The sequence below is a fragment of the Aphis gossypii genome, unplaced genomic scaffold, assembly GCF_020184175.1.
Source record: "Aphis gossypii isolate Hap1 unplaced genomic scaffold, ASM2018417v2 Contig00209_ERROPOS129414+, whole genome shotgun sequence".
NCBI lineage: Eukaryota > Metazoa > Arthropoda > Insecta > Hemiptera > Aphididae > Aphis > Aphis gossypii.
This window is the reverse complement of record NW_026083027.1, coordinates 19,567-46,588: the sequence shown is the minus strand read 5'-3', so window position 1 is coordinate 46,588 and position 27,022 is coordinate 19,567. Positions and strand designations below refer to the sequence as shown.

The 27,022-nt window shown below is 28.7% G+C and overlaps 2 protein-coding genes and 1 long non-coding RNA gene across 7 annotated transcripts; 1 reads left to right on the top strand and 2 right to left on the bottom strand.

The window, feature by feature from the left end:
• Nucleotides 1–9,115: 9,115 nt before the first annotated feature.
• Nucleotides 9,116–13,468, top strand: LOC114126886 (uncharacterized). Of its 3 annotated transcripts, none has more exons than XR_007606493.1 (8): nucleotides 9,116–9,260; nucleotides 9,324–9,468; nucleotides 9,718–9,965; nucleotides 10,236–10,330; nucleotides 10,428–10,517; nucleotides 11,853–11,968; nucleotides 12,272–12,444; nucleotides 12,816–13,464. It is a non-coding gene; the product is annotated as an uncharacterized LOC114126886 (long non-coding RNA). The 3 variants fall into 3 exon arrangements; XR_007606492.1 differs by adding an exon at nucleotides 9,556–9,631 and having other exon boundaries at nucleotides 9,248–9,468; nucleotides 12,816–13,468; XR_003592637.2 differs by having other exon boundaries at nucleotides 9,248–9,468; nucleotides 12,816–13,465.
• A 679-nt stretch (nucleotides 13,469–14,147) lies between these two features.
• Nucleotides 14,148–21,499, bottom strand: LOC114126885 (uncharacterized). 3 transcript variants are annotated; one of them, XM_050208520.1, is made up of 3 exons: nucleotides 21,362–21,499; nucleotides 17,225–17,520; nucleotides 14,148–14,714 (listed from the first exon to the last, which is right to left on the bottom strand). In XM_050208520.1, exons 2-3 carry the CDS (start codon nucleotides 17,305–17,307, stop codon nucleotides 14,321–14,323), a joined length of 477 nt encoding a protein of 158 aa, XP_050064477.1. In that variant the 5' UTR covers nucleotides 17,308–17,520; nucleotides 21,362–21,499; the 3' UTR covers nucleotides 14,148–14,320. The 3 variants fall into 3 exon arrangements, with proteins under 3 accessions (XP_050064477.1, XP_050064478.1, XP_027846730.1); XM_050208521.1 differs by lacking the exon at nucleotides 21,362–21,499 and adding an exon at nucleotides 20,722–20,975; XM_027990929.2 differs by lacking the exon at nucleotides 21,362–21,499 and having other exon boundaries at nucleotides 17,225–17,924.
• Nucleotides 21,500–23,736: 2,237 nt separating this feature from the next.
• On the bottom strand, nucleotides 23,737–26,074 carry LOC114126888 (uncharacterized). The gene is made up of 3 exons (XM_027990932.2): nucleotides 25,120–26,074; nucleotides 24,373–24,644; nucleotides 23,737–24,097 (listed from the first exon to the last, which is right to left on the bottom strand). The coding sequence occupies exons 1-2, from the start codon at nucleotides 25,461–25,463 to the stop codon at nucleotides 24,386–24,388; spliced, it is 603 nt and encodes a 200-aa protein (XP_027846733.2). The 5' UTR covers nucleotides 25,464–26,074; the 3' UTR covers nucleotides 23,737–24,097; nucleotides 24,373–24,385.
• Nucleotides 26,075–27,022: the final 948 nt, after the last annotated feature.

Genomic DNA, 27,022 nt, shown 5'->3' with positions numbered 1-27,022 from the left:
CCGAATAGTTATTCCAATAATCATCGTAATTATTCGAATAATTTGTATAAAATGTGTCTTCATTTATTCAGTATTAAATAAAAACTTCAATCTTATGACTATTGTACAACCCTATTAAAATTACAATTATTCAAGTAAATATAGATGTATATTATATACATATAAATATTATAAATATACCAGTTATAGTTTTGCAGATTATTTAAATAGATAAAAATTTAAATACGAGCGAAAAAAAATGTGTTTAAAATCCGAAACGTCTATATTACACTTAAATAATGAAAATAGACAAAACAGTTGGTTGATTAAAATATTACTCATAACGTCTCTAATCCTATAGTAGTATAGCTTAGTATAATATAATTGTGTATTTTTATTAGTTGATAATAAAATATATAGAGAAATGCGAAACATAGGTACTTGTGAATTTATAATTAATATTTCTTGAAATTATCAATCTGTAATCAACAAGCACACATAATATTCAAATACCAAAATAAGTTATTGATCGTTGGCCGGATAAATTTACTCGATGCATGTGTAGATATTTGCAGGTGTGCATTTTACACTGTTCATATAAGTTCAATATGTGTTATTATATAGATACTTATTTATATTGAACATCTGCAGTATACTGTATACATGTACAATAGCAGTATTGTTCACTGTCAAAGAAGAATCGGTCCCTTTTCATAAAATGTAGTAGTGCCGCACTACTATATATATGTCAACCGGTTACTGAAAAGTACAATACTTCAGAGTTTTAAAATAATTTAATATTAAATAATATTTAATATTGTAATTTATCTGCCCATATTTGCGAAAACACTTAAAATAAATTACTAAACAGTAAACACATACAATATACTACACATAATCTATTTCTAATGTCTAATATGGTATTGTAGGTACTGTATCTATGGCCAAGACTAAAAAATAAAGTAGCCCGTTCAAAAGTAAAACGTATTGAAATGTTTTTATCGGTATTAATGATAATTAATATATTTTTATTGAAAATGGGAACATAAAAATACAATCCCCCTTCTCCCACCCATTCGACAAAAAAATTAAATATCGAGCGATGTGGTGACAATTAGCTTGGTTTTTTAAAAATTACAGTAATTAAAAAATTCAAAGACTTAACAATTATTTCTTATTAACAAAAGTGGTACCATAACCTTCAGCAGACTGTCAGGTAGGCAATAAAAAATGTTTGCCACATCGTTTTAGTACAGTTTTCTTGGTTAGCACTTAGCGCGGTCGTAGAAAACCCCTTACAATTTAAATATTTTATATAGTTATGCATATAACATATATGCATATATATTATGAATACAAACCTTTTCTGTGATGTCCTCTTTAATTTAAAAAAAAAATGCACAAGTATTGAATAAGTAGTTTCGGAGTTTATCCCGAACAAAAAAAGCTACTTCGTTTTATATAGTAGTAGTAATATACCTAGTCAGTATAGATATAATTATAGATATATAAGAAGTATAGATATAGATGTGTGCGCGACGTCAACGCGTACGAACGCCGATGCAATCTATACATATAAAATCCAAATACCACTTAGACACTGACCAGTGATCACTGTAACTCAAAAACTACGCAACGTACGAACTTGAAATTTGAAATAGAGGTGCTTCACATATTTTCACCATGCATTAAGAAAGCATTTTCAAAAATGTTGCGTTTTAGTGGAGTAACAAACAATATTATAATTTATTATTCACCGCCAATACGTATTGTGCTGCACCACACGACGCACGGTGGCCCGCGGGTTTCCAGCTATCAGCAACCTATCCTTTTGTGCGTCGTGTAGATAAGATATTGTTCCGAGAACTTAATCGATAAAAATAATCTCATGCATCGCGAGTACACCAATACTCCTAAATATGAAAAACACAAAAATATACACAAGCGAATTCGGGTAATTCAGCTAGTATATAATATATAATATTATAATATATATGTGTATGTGTGTCACCGTGTGTAAGTCCACACGGCTACGCGATGCGCACAACCTTAACTATTTTCAACCTAACTTATTTTTATATTATACTACCTTTTGATATATCTATACTATACACATTTTTACATGTAGTTTGATGATTTATCGATATTATTGATAAATTAGATTATTATTAATATACAATATTTTATAACAATTTACTTTTTATTTTTAATTTTTTTATTTTAATAATTAACACTATACATAATTATTAGTTACTACTTAGGTACCTATAAAACTTATATTTATAATAATATATACTTTATGTATATTATAATTTATAGTACAAAGTGTCCGCGTTCTGCAATGTACCTTTTTACCAGACCGTACTAAGTGTTCGCGTTTCGCACTTTAAATGCTCGACCGTACAAAGTGACCTAGAACCAACCGTCGGGCATCGACGCGAATCGTTCGAAGTAAAACCATCGATAGAATTTACAAAAAAAATAGAAATATAGGTAGATATTTAAAGAATATAAGGCATAAGCAACTAATAATAAAACAATATTTTTAAAACGACAAACTGTCATTACGAATTGATATTTAAAAAAAAAACAGTTATAATAACTTGAACATAATAAAAATATGTTTGACTATACAATTATAATATTTCTGAATATTGTGAGTATTATAAATTATTGTAAATTTATTACATAACTGAATATTAATAACTTCTCATACGAATAAATAATTTTTTTTTACATCAAAATAATTTTAAAATTCTAAAATTATTATAGGAAAAATTGTTGTTTTTTTGTTGAAATATCTTTTAAAAGTACTTTTAATATTTTCACTTTTAATGCCTATGTAATATGTCTAGTAAATGAAATTTTACCGTATTATTCTGAAACCACCATAAGAACATGGTGGAACATTTAATAGTAACCTTGTATTCAATTTTCTATTCTTGGGTATAAAATTATTAGTTTTTTCAGTTTTAACTAAAACAAAAAAAAATTTTTTAAATGTTCATGATTTTAACAATTTCATGCAACAAAATAAATAATAAAATATAAAATAACTTCAAACTTGTATATAATAAATTAACTAAAGAAACTGTAAATCAGGGTAGGTAGGTAGACAAAGGGTACATTAGTCACGGTATAGTACCCACTGCCAAACCACGCGGGATGTCAGTCAACGAAATATCCTACACGATCATTGTACTAGTATATCTATATATCTCGCTGGTGCCGAACGAACAATTGGTCGGTGGGTGGGTGGGTTTGGAGAGTGGGGTACTGCGGGGTTTTGGTATGCCGAAAAACGTTCGCTACACTGACAATACTAAGCCAGCCGTTGTTTTGTTGCTTTTGGGCGCATTCGTTACCGTTCGGCACTGCCATCGTTTCCGTTCCGCATACCGTTATTGAATCGGCGGGGGTGGCAGTACAAACAAACCAAAACGACAAGCTAACATACTTTACAAAAAAGAGCGATAGATAAACGAGAACCTTTGTACCTGTAGGCTATATTATATTATAACTGCGGATTGCCGTTGAGTTTTTCTACTGACCCACTAACGGCATTGAAATATCATCAACAGATGAACCGTTCGAAAATAAAATATGATACCGTGTGAGCGATATAATTATCATGTCGTACACGCAGTATTATTATTTATTAAAACAAAATTGTGGTGCATTATTAAGAGGGAAAATACACATTTAATTTGTACTCTTGTATATACTTATCTTAAAATATTTGTAGGTACCTACTATATTATACCTACATTATGACCGTAGCACGTGTGTTGTAAGCCTTTACCAAATCACAATAGTTCAATAATAAGGCCTTAGCCCAGGGACTACGTTTTTACAAGATTTAGTTTTTTACTGCACGTAACAATGTTTAAAATATCAGAAATCCTGTTTTTGTGTTAGGTGCTATATTTGATATGGGGATTATCGTTTCTGAGTATACTAGTATAATATTATAATCAACCAATTAGTAATTAATACTTACTTATATAGTTAGTGGTAATAACTAATAATAAGGATATGTCAATGTAAACCGTGACCGTATAGAATTATAAGACTCGATCGGCAGCCCGTGAAAAATCATAATTTTCATACCTACCATTAATTAGCTCAAAACAATTTTATTCAAGAAATATTTTATAAACTATATGAGTGTTTTTGCCGCCAGCACTTGCTTGGGCAGTTTGCTGAGCGACTCGCGAAATGCGTGGGAGGAAAAGAAAATAATAAAAAAAGATAGTGGTACAAAGAGTATATAATAATTAATTGATGTGTCACCAAACAATATAAATAATATAATAAGCTACAACGCTGAAGACGTCTCTTCGAACGTTTGCAATAATAATACTAATAATTATCCTAATAATAATATCCGCATTACAATATACAATAATATGCGAATAACATGAAAATAATATAAAAGGCACAACAGGTGTGGAATATGTAAAACCAATAATATAAATGATAAATAATATAATAATTTAACGATATCGCTGATCACAACTGGTTGACGTCGGGATCTCACGACGATTTCCGGGGTTGTCTCCAAAAAAATGCATATTGAAAACAGCTGGGCAGTGGGAAGGTCGTTGACCTCTCGCAAGACGTATTATATCGCCGCGATGTAGAATAGCCGCATACGAAAAAATACGAACACTTGCGAATACTCATTAACCTGCGGCGGGTGATGTCCACGAATCACTTCCGCACACACAATAATAATATAAATAAAACAAAACGGATCGGCGGTCGACGCAAATGTATAATAATAATTAGTTTTGGGTCGACACACGACGACAACGTGGTACAACAAAAAACCCACACCCACGGTCACGGCGAACAATCCCGGACGGCGGTGTAAAAAAGACAACATGGCCGGACCGCTGGACAACCGGTGGTCAACGAAGCCGGTCGCCAAAAGTTCGCGCAATCGCACGTCGGCGTCGGAAAGTCAGCAGGGTGACAAGACAGGTGTTAAACGGACACATTGTTTGTCACATGCGCAAAAAAGGCTCACGTCCAAACAATGAGACTTACTATTCTTGTATGTACTTAAATCATATTATGCGTGATATTATAAATTATATTATGTATATATCACTGCGATAATATGCTTTTTGGTCCCTATGTTAGTCATCTTTGATGTCTATATAGTATATATATTATCTTAAAATTTTAAAGTAAAATGTATCAAACGTAAGATAAACCATATAATAATATAATAGGTATAATATTAGTGACTCATACATGAATTAATTCGGTGCTTCATTTTATGTGTTTTGTTGACAGAAAACGGCGATAAACAACGATTATAACATTTTATCGAATAGTTGTAGAACAGCACATAAATGGGTAATGCTGTAATGGTTTTTTATCGTCTCGTCATCCATAATAATACATACATTTAATTTTTATACATTTGTATACTATTTTAACATTGTATTTATTATTATTCTTCCCTTTTTTAAATTTAAATTTTTTTTAAAAATTACATCAATTCATTTCAATCGCCACATTATTAGATTAATAAATTTCAATATATAAACTCATTAGGTATTTTATATTCATAGGATGTATTTATTGTTATATGGATGGCGGGGCAATAACAAGCTTCAATGGCGGAGGTATATAGCCAGGTATATACTATATATTATAATATTATACTCGTATATTTCACATTATTACATTTGCACTATTACTGATGCATTCGTCAAACAGATGAGTTACACCCTTTATATAGTTTATATACTATATATATGTATATATTAGGTATATACATATAGGTGATCCATCCTGTAGAAAACGCACACATTCTGTCGAATTATATAGACGGGTGAGGGTGCAGGCGCATGGATGAGGTCCCGTAGAATGTATATATGTATGTTAAATGTATTCATGTATAAGTATAAAATATATAGGTATAATATATAATATGTATGTATAGGCATTGTTCCCTCGACCACGCGTTTAGTGGTGGGGAATGGAAGGAGGTATTTGGATGGCACAGTACCGTTTGCTGGGGTGGAGAGAAGGGAAGTGCAGATATAGTAGCAATGAGCTGCTGTATAGCTGAAGGGAAAAGACGGGAACCGCAGTATTGGTCGGGGGAAGGAAGTGGTAGCCGCGCTTGATGACTCGTTGTGTTTGTTGGAAGTGGCTGGGGGAGGGGTCCCAGATCCGGCTGTGTTTTACTACTTGTACACTATGGTATTACGTCGTACTGGTAAAATTGAATGATTTAAAATTTTAAACTTATAACATATAAAGAGATTCAAGTATCCTACGACTAGTACGAATTATACTTTTTAAATAATAAAAAATATTTAAAATCGTTTAAGGGTAAATCGTGTTATAGTTATTATTCATAGTATTTCGTAGGAAATTAAAATTCAGACGCTCATAGCATTATTTTCCTTTAATGACTCGATTTTTCTTTAGTTATTTAAAGGAAAACTTATGGCGAACTATGTGTTGAATTTTATCATCTTTGATATAAATATTAAAAATTTTATGAATTTTTTACTATAAAATTACTTGCAAATTTAGGTGATAGGTACCTATTATTGATATATTTCATAAAAAAACTCGTGACTAACGATTTTTTATTTTATTTTTTTTTTTAACTACAATAAGAATAACTTTTGCACTGATAATTGATATTACAGCTTAATATAATAATAATAAAAGAATACCTAAGTAAAACTAAATAGTAGGTAAGTAAGAATAATCAAATCCTTTTCTAAAAATGTTTTCAATAACAGTTAACCTTTATCATATTATATATTGTACTACTATAGTACTATATTAATCAGTAGGGTAGTGAATTTATTGTATTAAAAAACATAATAAATTGATTGCATTATTGCATTAAAATATACTGAAAATTGCATTAAAAAAATCACGTATAAAATTAAATTAAGAACAAATATACAGTATAATCGTTAATCATTATTCATTATGAAGGTATTTACAATATTTAGGTATGATTTAATTAATAAAATAAAATATTACAATACATAAAAAAATTAAGAACAAATATTGCTTACATTATTGCATTGCACGACAAAAGATTTTTTCGCCGTTGTGCGAACGGTTTTACCCGAAAAACATACCTACATGTATAAATTTAGCGCGCTATAAGTACGTAATTATACAAAAATGATGAAAAATAGTTAAAATTGCACTAAAAGAAAAATAATGGCCAAAATTGCATAAACATTTTTTTTTGTTTAAACTCATAGGTAACTGAAACATTTTAAGCTCACTTAGCAATAAATATAAGCATCTACAAAAAATATGCAAATGCAACAACTTCACTGCCCTATTAATCAGTATCTAATCACTAATAAAATGATGTTTGTAATATTAAATTAAAATTTATATAGATATTTGAGAATTATTTATAATCTACTCGAATAATATAGCAAGAAGCGATTAAATGAATAATCAATATTATAACAAAAACCAGTTCATTCTCTGTCTGACCTTCTAGCCGTATTTTCGGTAGATATCGAATACAAATACGTGTTGTTGTGTATTTACTATACATTTATATATGATGGGCGTAATTAATTACTAATTTACTAAGAATTATCAAACCAATTAAATTGATTTTCGATAATATACTATACATTTCTAAGTAGTGTCATAAATCCATAGCACACATAAATATAATACAAATATACATTATACTAATTGAGAGTTAAATTTAAAATCGTGTTTACATGACGTGTGCCATGCATCGAATATAATATGTATAATATTTATATACATTATTATTTTAACTGACTTGGTATATTATAGTAGACTTAGACCTAACATATACGAGGGCCGTACTGTTTGCACATTGCTTGACCCCCATGTAGCATCGTTTATTTAATAAAATATTTACAGCTTTGGATTTGGGTTCGCACGGGTGTGTATGTGCAAATATATATTATAGTAGACTATATTTATTTAAAATCACGACAGATGAGAATAGTTTACCTGCTTTGATTTATAAAATGTATCTTAAAATAATTAATAATTAATAGGTATACGTGACATAAGTTTTGAGAACATGAATTAAGTTATAATATTATCATTTTTCACATAGATAGTTATAACTTTTAAGTTTACAACGTATGCTGTATGCAGTGTTGATGAGTAACTTAACTTAAGTTACAAGTTACTATAACGAAATTGCTTTTTAAGTAATTTGATGGTAATTTAATTGCATTTTATTGTAAGTGATTTATATGTGATTTGAGTTAATTTTTAAAGTAATTACTTATTACTTAATTACTCGTTACTTTATTCGGTATAATATATGCACTAAAAAGCGATCTAATAAATTAGTAACTGTAATTTTGAATATGCACTTTTGTTTAAGATAAATTTGAAAAATAAAGATTACAATTTAATGTATAGCAAAATGAGTATTTGTAAATAATTTCATATTCTTGGTTGTCATTTAGTGATATTTTTGAAAAAAAGTAACTTTTTGTTAAATTTAAAATTTCTTTTTAAATTATTACATAATTTAGTTGATTGCCCAAAACTTTTAGAGCGTATTAATTTCAACACAAGTATAAAAAATTCTAAAAATTCGATTAAATTAAATAAAATAGTAGGTAATAATCTAAAAATAACAATTTAAAGAGTTAAGAGTCATATTGAACAGGTCTAAGTTGTTAAAATAGTTTCCAAAAGATATTAATATAATAGCAGGGTAATATGACATGTAGTTGTACACACACACACACACACACACACACACACTCGCACGCCACGGCCGTCCGTTATATTTATATGAAAGAGCCAAAGAGGTAGAGGTATTTAAAAACCGGACATCTGTTAGACAAAAATTAACAAAAGTTATTTTATTTAATTATATGTAAGTTCAATACCTACTGTGTAATGTTTAAAAACCAGGCGTGCTAGTAATTTGTTAATAACATTAATTGACGTTTATTAATTTGAGTAAATAAAAGTAATTATACAATTTATTATATAAAAGTAATAATATTATATTATTATTCCATAATCCATACCTATTATACGTAAGTACTATTATTAGAAGCTGCGTACAATCACGGCTATAGCCGTGCTCTATAGGCAAGGCCAGTCTATTAGTATAAGGTCTATGGGATAGCATCAATTGCCGTCTGTCGCGACCTGGCCGTTTTTTTTTCATTGCTGATATAGGAAGTACGCACTCCAGTATTCTTATCTATCTCGATGCTACAATATTATAATATGATGATAACTGTAAATGATAAAAACGGGTAAATATTTTAAACAAAAACAAAACTGTAAAATAAAAAAAAAATTAAAAATAATACTCTTAGATTTTTGAGACTACCAGAGCACCTACAATATATTTCAAAACGTTATCCCACAGACGAATAGACGATCACCACTTGGGCAGTCAAAATTATGAATAAGTAAACAACGTATAAGCTACCTTGAATGGTGGTGGTAAACAAATTAATGGTAAGAATATTTGAAAGTGTATTTCTTTTGATTTGATAGTTTTTTTATAAATGATATTACCTATTCTGTTTCCGTCGTTGATTATAGGTTTATAATACTAATGGTCTTATAATATGAACATATGCGGACATGGATGGCCCCGGGTCTTATCCAAACTCACTATGTATAATTTCTTCCTTATTATTATTGTGTTTTTTAGACTTAATATTTTTAATAATAAAATATTTACATGTGTTGTATTTATTATAGGATATGAGTACACGTTGCACGTAGCAATATCAAGGTTAACTCAGAGAATGACGAGAAATGCCAGCACCATTTACGGAGAGATCCAGCAACAACTGCAGGGCCAATTACATACAGCCGGAACGGTGCATATGCTGTCTAATGTGGACTAATTTCACATAGGAATTGTCCTGAAAAAATAAAGGATGGAAAAATTTAAAAAACAATTAGGGATTGGAAGATTTTTTATAAAGAGAACATTATATGATAAAGTAAGTGTTAAAATTATCAATATCAATTTTCTATTGTTAAGATATAACTTTTTTATTTTCACTCTCACACATTTGATACTCTTGTCTCTTACTATTAGTTTTAGAATTTAATTAACAAAAAAGATAAAATTACTTTATACATTATAATATAACCTAAAAAGATTTTGTATACAGAGAACGTTGTATAAGTAAGTGTTAAAATTATGAATATCAATTTGTACCGTTAATAACGCATTCAATTTTCATATAACACATTTGTATTACCTATAGTTTCAGGAGTTAATTTACAAAAAGGAGAAAATTACTTTATACATTATATTATAACCTAAAAAGGTTTTCTACACAGAGAAAATTGTTGGATATAGGTAAGTGTTAAAATTATGAATATCAATTTTCTATTGTTAAAATGTAACTTTTTTATTTTTCATCTCACACATTTGAAACTCTTACTATTTGTTTTAGGATTTAAATTACAAAGAGGAGAACATTACTTTACAAATAATACTATCTTGGAAGATATTTTCATGAAGAGAACATTATATGATATTCAATGTATGTATGAAAATTATTAATATCTATTTTGTGCTGTTATTATCTCAAATAATTTAAAATACTATACAAACAGCTGTTTCAGAATATCAATATTTTATAACATCACATTGTCATTTATCCTATTTTATTACTATTAGCTATTAAATTGTTAAGTAAATTTAACAATATCTTTGTTACTTCTGAGCTGACAAAGAAATTGTCATTATTACATCATAAACATTGTTAAATTTACAATAACAATACAACTAACAATTCTCACAATTAATACAACAAATACTTTGTTAAATCTACATGAACCATGTTGTTAATAATATGTATTGATAAATATAATTCAACAGTAAAATTTTTTGATACCAACATTAATAATGTTAAATAAGCCATAAACATTTATTAAATTAAATTAATTTCTCTTTAAATACTATAATTTGATTTGTATTTTCTACAAAGATTTTTGTTGTTATTAGTATCACCTATGCTCTTGGTAAAAATATTTTTACCAATTTATTTATTTTTTTTTATAGTAATACATTTATTACTTGTATACATAAATTAAAAATGTAAAATGTAAAATGCACTAACAAAATAAATTAATAAGTTAAATATTGTCTTTTAAATTTATTTAAATAATATTGATGAACTATATTATAAACTATTAAAGTATTAACAAAATAATATTGCATATAATTAACATGTATTATATTAAAATATATGCATTATATTATGTAGGAGCCTTCTACCACAATAGTTAAAAAAAAAATATATTAACTAAATTATTATACGTAATAATGAATAATAAATACGAAATATGTACAAGTAATGAGAGCATATTTAAAACAAGAATAAAATAATAACAACTAAAAAAGATATAGAAATATGTAAAAACAGTATTTATGGTTTGATATATATTTTATTTATTTAGTTATGAAATAAATTGACTTATAATTGGATGAGACTTAATATGAATATTATAAAAAAAATTTTGTAAAAACAACCATCAAATATAAGATTCATCAGGGTATAACAAATTAAATGTATGGAACAATATACAAACTATATCTACTGTTCTCTGGATAGTTAAAACATTGTACTTGATATCATTGAAGTATTCAATGATATTTTTTGATTCTATTAATTGACCAATTACAACAATGAATGGTTGTATTGGGATACCTAAACCTGTGAAAAAATAGCAAACAAGTTAAATAAAATTAACTATTTTTTTACACCTTTTTAATAGAAACCTAATCAATTTACTTTAATTTATATTATTGATTATATATATATATATAATATGTATAATCAATGTTAATACCAAGAACAAATCTTTTTTTTTAGGTATGACATCTTCAAACTGCAAAACTGTATCATCATTAATTAAAAACGATTGCTGTGAATTTCGAATTGAGTAGTTTATGGTGGATTTTTGTCATTTATCATGCGGTTTCTTATAAGTTAGTACTTATTGTAGTTAAAAAAAAATAATAAAAAATCGTTAGTCACAATTTTTTTTTTTATAAGCGTTTAAACTTCAAATGTTTATGAAATATGTCAAAATCACGAATATTTTCAAGTAATTTTCTATAAAACTATCATTATTTTATTCAATATGAATATATGATATTTGTTCTGTATTTTAGATTTAGTTAAAACAGTAGTACTTTAATAAACTATGTGATAGTAGGTAATGTGTGCAGTTAACATTTAACCGAGTTTGACAAGATATTAAACCACAGGCAATTAATTTACTTTTCTAGGACTTTTTTACTGCAATTCCATATATTTACTTACACGACGCTGTATTGAAATTAATGATTTTCCGGTTGATTTGAACAAAATTTCCATAAATACAGTTCAAGGAGGATATCCAGATAAATAAAACAACCCTCTTTTGGTTTGGCCATGCATACTAAGTGCACGGGGTCAGCTAGTATGTATATACATTAGAACTATGTCTGTGAGGTAGTAATACAAGGTTAATTTTCCAAGGTACACAAATTTCTTATGCACATAAGTATGTTTTTAAATAAGCTATAAGCAAAATCTAAAATCCTTAACCTTATATTTTTGCCTCACAATACAAGCATTAATACTAAAAATTATATTCTTTTTATTCTTTATACAACATATAACATATTTTATATCCATCATAAATATTATTATATAGTAGGTATGTACTCTATTATTAAATTTTAAGTAAGTGTTGAGAATAACAAAGATTTTAGAAGTGTAATCCTTTAATTATGGCCTCTTGATGTATGTTGATGTAGCCATGTAGTATAAAAGCCTACTATTTTACAGGAAAGAAAGCCAATGAGCCAGTCTACACATTTTTCCTACATATTAGTGTAATTTTTAATTGGGAGCAGTCTGTTTAAGTTGTTTAAGACCAATTAGCTGAAAGTATAGGTAATAACTTTTGAAACTGTATTTATAATTTAGTAATTACTGTTATATATTATGGTATGCATTACAGGGTTAACAGTAAATGAAATACATGTATTAGTGATACATAACTGTGTTAAATTTTCCAAAGTAACTTGTATCTTGTATTTTAGTTACCCTTTTTGAAATAACTTTTAATTAACAATAAAATACAACATACTTTAATGTTGTATTAAATATTTGTTAATTCGAACTTTAAAATTGTTATGTATATTGTATTCTGTTGAATTTGTTCTAAATAATTCACTATTGGGATAAATGTACACAACTCTAGTCTTAAACATTATTAAAATAAAATAGAACAATAATATTATTGTTCATCGACAATATTATGTTTTATATTCTTCTGTGTCAGCCAAAATATTATTTTGATTGTTTTCCCTAAAAGATCATGTTTACCTGGTAATTAAAAAAAAACTGTATTGTAAAAGTAAATTTTAATTATCCAATTTGATGTAAGATTTTTTTATACATAACGTATGAATGTTAATGTATACATGTTGTCTATAATTTATTTTAAAACGCTCATAAAAAATAATATGTATTCTAAATGATTTTGTTGTTTAAATAATAAAAATATAATTGTAACTTTTATTTTGTCTTTGGCTACAGTTTTTATAGTCACTTGTATCATGTTACCATCAATAATAAATACAACATATACAATATTTTAATTTGTTTTGAATATTACATCACTCCCTAAAAGCTATGCTTCTGCTCAATTTATTGAGAAACTTATCTAGCCCTGACTTAATACATACTTTTTTGCTTTCAAAATATATATATTATGTAATATATAGCCTTATGACTTCAGAAATTTAAATACATATCTTAATTGGTATCTTATTTTGGACATACTATTATGACTGTAAAAAAAAAAAATGCCAATTCTAAACATTTTATTGTTCACCTTAATCATTTTATTGGTTATGTAAAATGTATTTAAGATTTGTAAAAAGGCTAAAAAAAATGTAGCTCAATACATTTGAATATAATATCTACTATACCTGTAGTTTTTTTCATATACACGCTGATATAGTATAATTTAATTGAACAAATATCACAACTTTTTAAGACTAGAAAATGCATACGGCTGTAATTTGTAAAACTATATTGCTTCCTATAAAATAGTCACATAATTTATTTCTTACGTACAATAGGAAATTTGATCAAAAAATTATATCAATATAATATAAAAATGTACAAATATCAGTTTATTTTGATTATTTTAACAGGTATAGATTAAACATTATTAAATAATTTAAATGAATAATAAAAAAAAAAAAAAATTATAATTTATAATATATTTTAATAACAATTACTTATTATTCTCAAATTGAAAAAAATCGTATTCATATTATTTATTTTCTTCTAGATATGTACTTTGGTGTATAAGATCTTTTTAAGCCTTTTGAAGCATTCGTAGGACGCCCAACCCTACGACGTACAACATTACCATCATGTTGGCGAGGCAACACACTTGTAGTAACTATTTGGGATATATTATTATATTTCTCATGAAATTTTATTGTAGCTTCAGTATACAAATTTGAAGCATGTTCTGATGATATGTAACTTATTTGATCTTCACGCTTCCACTTCATAAAGTAGACTATTTCCCCATTAAAATTACAAGCTCCTATAATTTCTTCTGGTTCTAGCGCTTTAGCAAGTGCAAAATCAAGTCCAACAGCTAGTTCATATTCAAATCTGTCGTAATCAAACACAATATTGTATGGTTTTAATGCATCGACCCTGTGAACATTCCATTTTTTTTGTTTTTAAGTAAACGATTACTAATTGCACATAGAACTGTCTAAAAATTCAAAATCTTATAAAAGTAAACAAGAAAAATAAATAATAATTAATAGTATTACAAATTGGAATTAAATTGTTTAAAGTAAGTAATAAATCTATTATTTTTTTAATTTGCATGAAATGTATTTAAGTTTAAGAGATTACTACACCCATGTGTGTTGTCTCTGTTTTTACAATACATAACATGGCATTCTATGTTTTCAGGAATTCATAAAACTCTTTTTTGGTAATATTACACTTGAAGTACCTACCTATTATCAAATTTAAAAGTAAGAATATTATCTTGTAAACTTCATACGTTTTTTTTATATTTAAGTTTTAAATTTTCATAACTAATTAAAACTTAAGTATAAATAAAAGAAACATAATAATAAAATAATAATATCCTTACTTTTAAATTTGATAATAGGTAAATTCTATATAACATTAAGTAAGTAGGAATTAAATAAATTGATTCTTCAGAACGAACAATTTGCTATGCTATACATTTTTAAGATGGTGACAATGAATGTGGGTGTAGCATTTTCTTTTAAAATATTTATTTGAAACTATAAAAAAAAACAAAACTATTTTTTCATTAAATAAGAGGAAATATCAAATAGCAGTAAATATTATTTTGTACAATAATTATTGTCCACAACCATATAATATCAAAAATACTTTATATAAAATAAATTATCAACTAGGACAAACACTCTGGATCTGTAAATAGTAGTATTTTTCAGCAACAGTTGCAAGCCGAAGATCTTTTTGAAGCAATTACCTATACAGTTTAAAATGGGTAGGTATGTAAAAAATGTTAAAAAAAAAAAAAAAAAAATTGTAAAACATAACAATTTTGTTTTTCTTATTTAAGTTAAATTTATAAGACAAAAAATCCACATTTTAGATAAATGAGTTCTTAATTTTTTATCCTATCTAAAGCTCAAAAATTGTCCAGCGCACCACTACCCGTAGATAATAAATTATATTATTAGGAAACATAGGCCCACGTCTAGGGCGGCATTTAACATTTTTGTATTATTGATAAAAAAAAATATTTTATGTAGTATTTACATGAAAGGGGTAGTAAAACTCAAGTTTGCCTGGGTGTGTTTAAACACTTGAGCCGGGCTTGAGATTATGACAATACTACTACGTTGATTGTCGATTACATATACACATAACACATACAGTACTATAGTTTATACGCAGCAGCTGTAGTCAACTCGTGTTTTAAACAATTTTATTGTTGATACTTGATATTATATACATATGTTATACAGATACATAATTTTACAGAAACAACTTGAAAATGTACATGATAACAAATTTTAATCAAATATTTTAAATCAGTTTATAATTATTTTATATACTTATAGTTTGGTATTATTTTATTTAAGGGGATTGGAAGCATTGATTTTCTGTCTTTGTCTTACACACATGGAATATAGGAAAAATAGCTATACGCGCCTGACAAAAATTAAGGTGCTTCTAGTTGTTCGATTTAAAATATGTAAAGATGATTGAATTGGTATACAAGTTTACTTTGCATCGGTCGAAGCACTTTATCGATTGTTTTATTGTTTAAAATAAATATTTTAAATTTAATAAATTTGTCAATTTTTATTATTAAATATAAATTGAAAATATTAAAAATATACTTCAACTGATGCAAAGTAAACTTGTATGCCAATTCAATCATCTTTACATATTTTAAATCAAACAACTAGAAGTACCTTAATTTTTGTCAGGCGCGTATAGCTATTTTTCCTATATTCCACGTGTGTAAGACAAAGACAGAAAATCAACGCTTCCAATCCCCTTAAATTAAATTAAATTTTTTATTCTAACATAATACTTAATAGTTAGGTACTGCCTGCCAACTAATAAATAATAATATTATAAAAAATATAATTTGAAATACCTATAATAAATTTTTTTTTTTTTTCATTAGAAATTATAATAAAGAATACTATTTAAAGTTTTATAATACCTATGTGTACCTCCTTCAAATAAATTTTAAAAAGTATTAAAATATTATTGAATACAAATAATTTTAAAGAAGGTTATAAATTGAGCTTATGGCAATTAGCAATGTAGTAACAAGATGCAAACAGGCACGCGTTATCATCATATATTATTGTTATATTTATTATATAGGAATATACTACAACCATTGATATCAAACATATAGCATTGTTCGGCATTGATATCATTACCCAAAAATACGCGCGTTTTTGGTCGTTATAACAGAGCGAAACTATGGTTCTCTCCAACACAGAAGAAGCGTCTGGGCAATAACGAAATTATAATAAAAATTTAAAACGGCGGTGAATAGAAAGCTGATATAACAACGATTTAGCCGTCGTTAAATACAACATATTAACAGATAGGTTCAACCCACGAGTTGAATATCATCGATTATAAACACGTAAATTAATTTATGTAAGGTAGGTAGTACTCACCCCGGAAAGACCATCCAACTACTGCGTTGACGTTTCGCTTCTTCGTCCTCGTCGAGACATATGCGTTTCGCCGAGCTCGACATTTCGACGGCGGTCAAGAATCAAGACAATGGACGGATATACGCCGTCGGAATCCAACGCGAGCAAGCGACAAGACGAGCGAATAGGACCGTAGCAAGTATACTGTGACCGCGACGCAACTGTACTTGTTGAACGGTTCCTTACAGCGACGCGACGTTATCAAAACGCACTTTATTACGACTCGACGGCTAGGCACGCGTTTCGTGAGCTGTGGCCTGCGATTGCATAATATGGAAACGCACGAAACAACAACGTATAATAGTAAAAAATAACAATTACAATAAATAATAATAATTAAAATACTCGACCGGCAACTGTATTATACAAAATATACGTCTGGTTTACCCTGACACGCAGTGTCGCCACCGAATAGTCGCAGCTTAGGTGAAGTCAGAACGTTGGGACTCGGCACACGTGGACGTCGCAAAGCTACAGCGGATGAGCGGAGATAACGCGACGATAGGAAATTAACGGGTGTTGACAGTCGGGTAGTAGGTTATATAAAGGAAAAAGCGCGCGCGGTAGACGACAATAACTGATTTGTACGAGTAGTATCTAAGTACCTACCTAATGATGGTATGTTATTATCGTCGTTGTGCTCGAAGAATGTTTGTGTGTGTGTGTGTGTGTGTGTGTGTGTGTGGTGTGTGTGTGTGTGTGTGTGTGGTGTGTGTGTGTGTGGATCGACTGATCGACGCAGTCGAGCGAAGGCGTATTTTTCTGAGAAAAAAAAGGTGGACTTGGACTTTCATAACTGAGAGTAATTTGAAGCTCCTGGAATTCTAATGTTATTTAAATTTCTTTACCGAAGTAACCACCCGAGACGTCTTCGCGATGACGGCGATGGATTGTTGAGTTCTTGTGTATTTGTGTACAATTAATAATATTCCAAGTTAAATTATACCATTTAAACACGTAAAAAAAGAACATTTTAACATGTTATAAAAAATAGGTATATTTTGCAACAACAATTTGTAATTTTCAGATACGATAATTCGTATTAAATCACCGTAAAAAAATTAAAAATGCGTACCTACCTACTCCATATTATTAATACTCCATTACTCCATAAAAACAGAATATATTAAAAATATTATAAATATTATATTATTAATTTTTATTATATTAAAAATCGTGTAAATACATTAACTTATGTACAGGATGAATATTTTAAAGTAATACGATAATCATTTAAAAATCTACCAAATATAGACTATAGTACTATACACTGCATAAATTATCTCCATCTCCGTCAAACAAACGCATAACATATACCAGCGGTTCCCAACCTTTTTAGTTTAGCGGACCACCAATTTTATAAAAAAATCTTTGAAGCCCACTAATAGCACACCTATAATATACGTATTATATAATTATCTCATATATATATTATATGAGATACCTAATACTACATTCAAACGTTCGATACCGTAGTACCGTACGCTTATTGCATTCGGTAGTTAATGATTTATTATTATTATAACCAGAAATATTATTAAGTATGAAACAAAAATATATAATAATATTATTTTAAATATATATAATATTTAATATTATATTGTTCACGGCCCAGTACCGTGCTGCTCGCGGCCCATGGGGCGGGAACCGCTGACATGGACAATAAATTGTACGTTTACCTATATTATAATCCATTTATCTCTTTCTTGATTATTTTTAAAATAAATTATACTCCTTAGATATAGTTATAATAATTGCTTAGATTAGTTAAAATAAGTTTTTATTCTTTTAAATTGATATACATAGGTACTGTTTCAATTTCCAGTAACGTAGTATAATTTTATTTGGAGTATTTTGAAACACAACATAGATTTTATTTAAGTTATTATATAGGTACCTCGTACCTAATTATGAGGAGACACTTATATTTAATGTTTAGATAAGCTGGATATCCCGCAAATTTCAGTTAATTTCTCTGTTCATTTAAACTTAAAATAATTATAACATACGACTATAGATTGAATTTTATTATAAAATAAATTAAAATATTAATATGGTTTTGAAAAAGTGATTATAACATTAATAAACCTATTATTTCAAGTCAACCATTTTGAAATGTGGTCGTATTTCGCATTTGCATAAAATATAGACTACCTATATTATTGTAGGAACATTTGTACGCTTTTAGAGAACTACATAATTGTTGTTATACATATTATTTGTTTTTTGATAAATTAGCGAAAGATATACAATATTTCTGAATTTTTTAATTCCCAATTTTAATTTTAAATAGACGTACATCAGTCATCAAAATTCAAAAGGACTATTTTTAAATAGAACATCTTCAACTCAATAATAAATCATAATATAATTTTAAATTTGTAAATTATTTATCATTTCATTATTAAAACTTTGGTATATTTGTACCTAAGTCAAAATATTTGAAAGAGAAAAATTATTATTTATTTTAAAGGCATTATCAATATTACAATACAAAAATAATAATTCTTTTATATAATATTTGTTGCTTATATCATTATATTTATTAATTAACTATAAATTTAATTCAAAATATTCATAAAATTATTATTTTTTTAAACAAGTCTTATCAGTAGATAATAATATATTAATATAATATTAAATTTATTATTAATAGTAATTTTCTCTGTACCTTTTTCTGAAGTCTTATTTCATAACAAATTTATATTTTATATGCCTTTGCCTACCTCAATTTGTTCGTAAATACCGACAAACCGTAATTTTAAAAACAAATTATTCATACATTGTGTGACTTGTGTGAGAGTTAAAAAAAATATTACATCTTTAAGCACTATAAAGATGTGATATCATAAATAAATGCTAACTGCTAAGTATATTGAATTTAAGTAAACTTATTTTGTTTCAATAATTTATTTACTTTGCAAAGAATTATTTAGAAATTCTAAATACTTCTAAATTAGAATAGTATATAAATATTAATAATAATATTTTTTTAATTATAATAAGTTATATTTTAATAGTCCTTCGCCATTAAATTATTTTGTTCATTACACTTTGTTTCTTTTTAGAAATAATTCCTCGCCAAGTAAATAAATTATTGAAACATAATAAGTTTACTTAAATTCAATAAACTTAGCAGTTAGCATTTATTCATGATATCACATATTTATAGTGCTTGAAGATCTAATATTTTTTTTTACTTAGCAATTTTTACATGAAGTTAAGTAGTTTACGAAGGGTTTTTGTTGTGATATCACTAATTTTTATCATCAATGCAAATAATAATAATTAATATAATAATAATAAAGAATTATTTATTGACATGTATGTATCTTATGGCTGGGGGTCATTCTGTTAATTTGTGTGACACTGAGAATGTTACCAATCGAGACGGAGATTGTGTATAACAACCGGTTGCTATGTAAAAATTTAAAAAAAATAAAATATATTATATTTACAGTTTAATCCTTTTCTCCTCGTATTAATTAATTATTAATACCTAATCGACATCGACATTATTATGTCAACTGCATTCAATAGAAACAAGACATACACATGTACCGATGTATCTGCATGTAGTGCGTGTAGATATAATATAGTTATATCTATGGCAACGAGTGACGACGCTAGAAACGGCTGCCGTGATTCTGTATTTAATATAAATTTCTACTAAAAAGTTCTCACTTTTTCATTTATAACTTCATTTCTAAACGTACGATTTTGATGATTTTTACAAAAGCTCGTTATATACAATATTTCTGATGTTTTGGAGTTTACTATAGGAGTTAATTGATGTATTAGAAAATTAGTTATGTCGTATAACTAATGTATTTGTATTTTACAGTTTAAATGGGAAACTCTTGCTTCGATATAGCCGATATAGGTACTATACACACATAGTCGTGCAGTTATTTTTTAATTTTTTTTTACTTAGACCGTAAATGTAAAATATTTGTGTAGCATAATAATATTAAAATATATATAATATATATTAATAATTTTATAATTATAAAACATATTCGATAGAGATCAAGAGTCAATAGTATGTTTGGCATAAATTAAAAGCGTCTAAATCGCTAATTAACGTTTACTACTTACTTGAAAGATAAACGGTTAAACAATAAACAGTGAAGTATATATTCATTTATCCCCGATTGTACTCTAGAATTAAGACTAAATTAATTGTCGAAATAATTCGTTAAAAACTGATATATTTTATTTTGTATTTGTTAGTCACCAATTACCGACCGTCAACATCTTTACGTAGGTACATCATCGAATATCTATGGTAACTACTAACTATTGCTGCGCTGAGTGCGCCGATTACCTAATGAAAGAAAACATCAACAAACTTATTGTTATTAAACTTTAGATAATATATTATAGTAATAATATTATAATAATTATACAAGGGCGGATCCAGAAATTTATCAAGGGGGGTAGTACGATACTTAACGCAGAATATAACTAGTATTTTTTCACAAGTCACAATGTACCTAATAAATGTGTATATAATAAGCTCAAGGAGGGGGTATTTACCCTATTACCGCCCCTTGGATTCGCCACTGTAATTATTATAAGTATTAAACTCAACTACCTACTCAAGAATCGTGTACAAAATATCTCAGCCAGCATAATATTGATAACATTGTTAATCTCAACGGCTTTCATCTATTCTCTCTCTCTCTCTCTCTTATTGAAAACGATAGTTTCTTTGTCGCTCAGTAGCTATATTGTGCGTCGTTTTCCTCTCCGTTGCCTAAACACTTTATACCGCCGCGTTTCGAACGCTGCGTATTCCGCGGCGTTGTCCGCCAAATTAAAAAAATAACAATGCATTGGTATGTATTGCTTGAAGTAGCTATATACGTAATAAGCCGCGTTTTTATTACTTCGCAAGTCGGATTGCGTTTTCCGCAACATGTATGACATCCGTCGCGTATAGCTACTCCGATTATTAACAATTTTCTTAATTCGACGGAAAACGCCGTGTCTAGCTCCAGCCCTAAAGTATGCCCATAATATCTATAATATATGTTTTTAGTGAGTATAGTGAGCATGCTGTATCCATATTATGTTTATTATCAATGAACAAAATGTTTTTTTTACGGCACAGATGCAGCTGCTGTTGCACAAGACACGAGAATAACACAACGTAAAACGCGCGAAAGTGTTATCATCATTATCAATGTAGTACAAAACGTCGAAAACCGCTGCAGTTTGCCGCTCGTCATAACTTTACAATCTACTCGACGAAATCCAAAAAAAAATAAAAAACTGGCATGTGGTGAAGTTTATTTGACTTCTTGACTGACGTGAGTAGTTGTAATATAATATACAACAAATGCCAACAATACAACGTCAGTGATCTGCAATATTAAAATACTGGAACGAGTATAGATGACGTAAAAATCGTCCGACGGTCTCTTTTACTAAGCGACAGTACTCCAACGTAATAAATAATAATGTACAGATATCGTTATCGTAGTGGACAAATTGTTAGTGGTCGCAATAGTCGTTATCTCATCGTACTTATAAAATGCGTAGACGAAAAACGTATGTCAACGTTCAAGCATAGAGTATTATTACTATTATTATTATTATTTATTACTCTATGCATTCAAGGCGCCCGGACCGAGTGTAAATCATGAACTAATAAATATTAACTATCTTCTTAGATCATGGTGTAAATGTCACGGTTCCCCGAAAATACGCTCCATGGAACTAATTTTTACTCTTGTACAGTCAACGGTATATCTATTTTTTTTACCTTTTTTTTTTAGAAGAAAATGTTGTATAGCCTGAATTTATTTTAATCTCAAACTGAAGAATAATATAGTATGTGATATTGTGATGTCTTAAAACAGTTAAAACAAATATTAAGCTTTTTTTTTACAAATTATTTTAAATAAAAATCAGATTTCACTGTAGACTGTAGAAAGTTTTCTTCTTTTAATAAAAAAATATACTTACCTACTGAAAATCCAATAATTTAACGAGGCCTGAGAATCAATTTTTTTATACCAAACTCCTTCTCTAAAAAGATATCAGGTAACAGATTATTATTAGTCAAAAGGATACTGTCTGATATCACACTCGAGGAAAGTGTTCTGCCATTCTGATAAAATCCAAATAGCAAGTGTCATACCAACCAGTTTTTTATTTTTTGTGGGGTCCACACTACCTACATATAGGTACCTAATACTTAACGTATATTTATTATACCTACCTTAATTGATTTGACTATATTCGTTACAAAAATATGTATGTCTTTAGTTGGTATTAATAATTCTTCAAATCATAAGTTTATGCGTGTATGTATTAATTCTTACAGTATGGAATATATATATAAGCTATAAAATATAATCGAACAAATTTAGGAAGAGAGGGGTTATAAGCACTGAATACCCTCGTCGAAGATGCCACTGTAACCTATATACTTAAGACATATATACATTTATAAGTCTAAGCATATTTAAGATTTAACTGTTGCAAAACCGTTGTTAGATGACTTATATGTCAATACATATTATACTTGCACACCTTCAAGAAACATTACACGGAAATAAAGAGTTGACAACACTTCATAAAAGGAGGAATCTATATATTTAATTATAATTATAATTGTATAGTGTCATTTAATCTTAAAATAATATTAGAAAAAAAAATGTTCAAAAAATATATTATACAAATAAAAAAAAAGGATTAAATTATTGATTAAAACTACCATTAAGAAAAAAAATATAATATTAATTTAAATAATATGTATTATGAACAATATAAATGTAAAAAAATTAAACTGAAAATGGCATTTTTTATTAATTGCTTGCGAACCTGAAAAAAAACATATAACAATAAATTAATAATCATAAAATAGGTATAATAAATGAAAATAAACGTGCGTATGAAACTTTCTAGGGCGTGGATAATAATGTAATACTATTATTGTTAATTTAATAGCTGATTATGTGAATCTATCGTGATTCGTGATAATACATTTTTTAGAGAGTATAGGTACAATAAAATTGGTAAAAATGTTTAATCTCAATAACGTTGAACAATTTGTACGTGAATGTATACATATTATTATTGTTACGTATATTACTTACTGAAGCAGGCGTATCATGAGCGACAATGTTCGACCATCTTCTTTTCGTAAAAGTCCATAAGCATTTGCGGACTATACTTCCGCAAAAGGCTGGACTCAATTATTCTGACTTTATTGCCGTCGTTGCGCCATTGGACTAGAAACAATAGTGTATCACTCCAGGACACTGCAGCAGTACAGTCCAAAATTTTCTCTAGTTCAAGGTTTTTGGCAAAACCATTGAATGTCAAGCCACATCCAAAAGGCGTACTGCAGTACAAAGGAAATGGAGCTCTGTGTGGAGTAAAAATTGATCACGGTTAGTTGTGCATATATAATATATATTGACATATTGTTATAAGACGACAGTGAGATTAAATCGAGTAGGTACGCGCACCAAAACAGATTTATTTATTTAATATTAAACGGGCAAGGCCCAATTACAATTAACAGCAATATTGAAATCATTAATAATATAATACAAATATTATTTATAGTAAATGTGAACAATGAAAATTATTATAGTAAAGATCTGGGATTCGGGAGCATCAATCGCGGTATATACGATACACGCGTACCTACTCGTTTCTTATCATATTTTTTCGTTATCACCGTCATTGTTGTTATTATTAATATATTTTATTTTAATTCATGAAATAATATTAAAATTTATAAGTAATAATAATGTCAGTAGGTTCATGCAACGTGTTGCAAATAAAAAATAAAAATAATATAAGTTATATGTTTTATTATTGTTGTTATACTGTACCTTGAGTGACTTAACCTTGAATGAGGGCCACGACGTCCTCTTCTAGCTACGTTCCTGCCACGATTTCGACCGGCCGCGGCGTCCGAAGACCCGATATGCATGACTTCAGGGACGGACGGACTAGCTGTTTCCATCGTCGGCGACGGACTGCTGTTTATTTCATCATTATCGGAAAATATGTTGTCATTCTCGTGTTCGTGATTGGGCCAAGTGTCACTGTCATTCGTATTCGTTTCCATGTCGTCTTCTTCTAGATCAATTTGTTCTGCATCTATTCTTTGAAACGATTCGTCTTCCGTTGGTTCATGAACGTGATTCATTGTTTCATTTACAGCATTAGGCATGATAAACGTTGATTAATATAAATTAAGAGGAAAAAAAAGTATTCGATGTATTTGCGAAAAATTTCGAAGTAAACGTGCAGAAATGCGATAATTCGGAAGGGATATTACGACTCGATGCTACGATAGCAGACCGATGACTTAACAGAGTACTACGTAACCTGTGGATTGTCTGATTGTCGACTGTTAAGGCCGAGCTGCCCGCGAGTGCCGAGCGCCGTTCGATAGGCGGCAAATACGACCGGGGATACGTAGATGTCGTGGTCGTCAGCTGCGGTGGTGGTGGGGATTCCGGTGGTCGTGACTCGTGATGCGGCAGCGGCAATGTAGCATAGGCGAAGGAGGAGCAACTGTTTTTCAGGCTGGCCAAAAACGGTTCGACGAAACGTCTCTGCCGCCACCGCCGCCTTTCTAGGTAACGCCGTTGTAGGTACTAGGTACACACACACACACACACACACACATACACAAACACTTAAGCGGTCCTTTATAAATCATTATGTAGCTATATAATAATTTATTGTTACATGGTCGATCTAACGAATTGAAACCGTGAAAAATAAAAATTGAAACGAATAAACGGCCTGACAATATATATATATATTATATTACACAATTGTCGTGTATTGTAGACAGTCGTCTAAATAATATTATTTAATATTAATTATGAGGGAATAATATTTCTAAATAAAATGATTAGCTTAGACAGGCCGGAGAAGCAAAATGTGCTGAGGCGAGAAGAAGATTTTGTAAATAACACCGCCGTACGCGCATGGCAAAAACAGTCCCATTGTCGCCGAGTGAGTCGGCGAGAACTTATGGAGGTACGACGATCGGGCGTGTGAAGCGGCGTTCGTAGTACGGGCTAGGCGATATAGAATTTTTTGGTGTTTTATTTTATATTTGTTTCTAATTTAATAAAAGTGTTTCCGACCTGAACAATCCGACTTAAATACAATTTAAATTTGGGCCACCAAATGTATGTACCCCAAAACAACCTGGGCTGCAATTTGGAAGAAAATTTTACTGTGAGACGTAACTATATAGTTGCCACCCGCGATTTATTAAGTTCTATAACAGAAAAATTGGTATCGGCACTGATGCGGTCGGAACATTAAATTTGTGGTTGGCACCTTTTTCGTGTCGTTTGCGGTCCATAGGCGCAACTAGGGTCAATTTTTTGGGGGGGCTAGAATTGTATAAGTCACACTGACCTCACACTGAATTTAAAAAAAAAATTTTCCAATTTCTATGACGAATAAAAAATACGTAAGTCATGGCTTTATTTGGGGGGGCTAAAAAAATATTTGGGGGGGCTAAGCCCCCCCTAGCCCCCACCTAATTGCGCCTATGTTGCGGTCAGATTATTTCTATCTACCTACAGATTATCAAATATAAAGTATATACATATAATATATATATATTATATTATGTATACTAAATAATTGCAAAATAAATGGTTGTTTATAGATTTCTGAGATTTCATTACAAATAAAGTGTTGAAAAATTGATAGCATCAATATCGACGATATCCGTCTATAAGATTTATCTACTTACTCTTT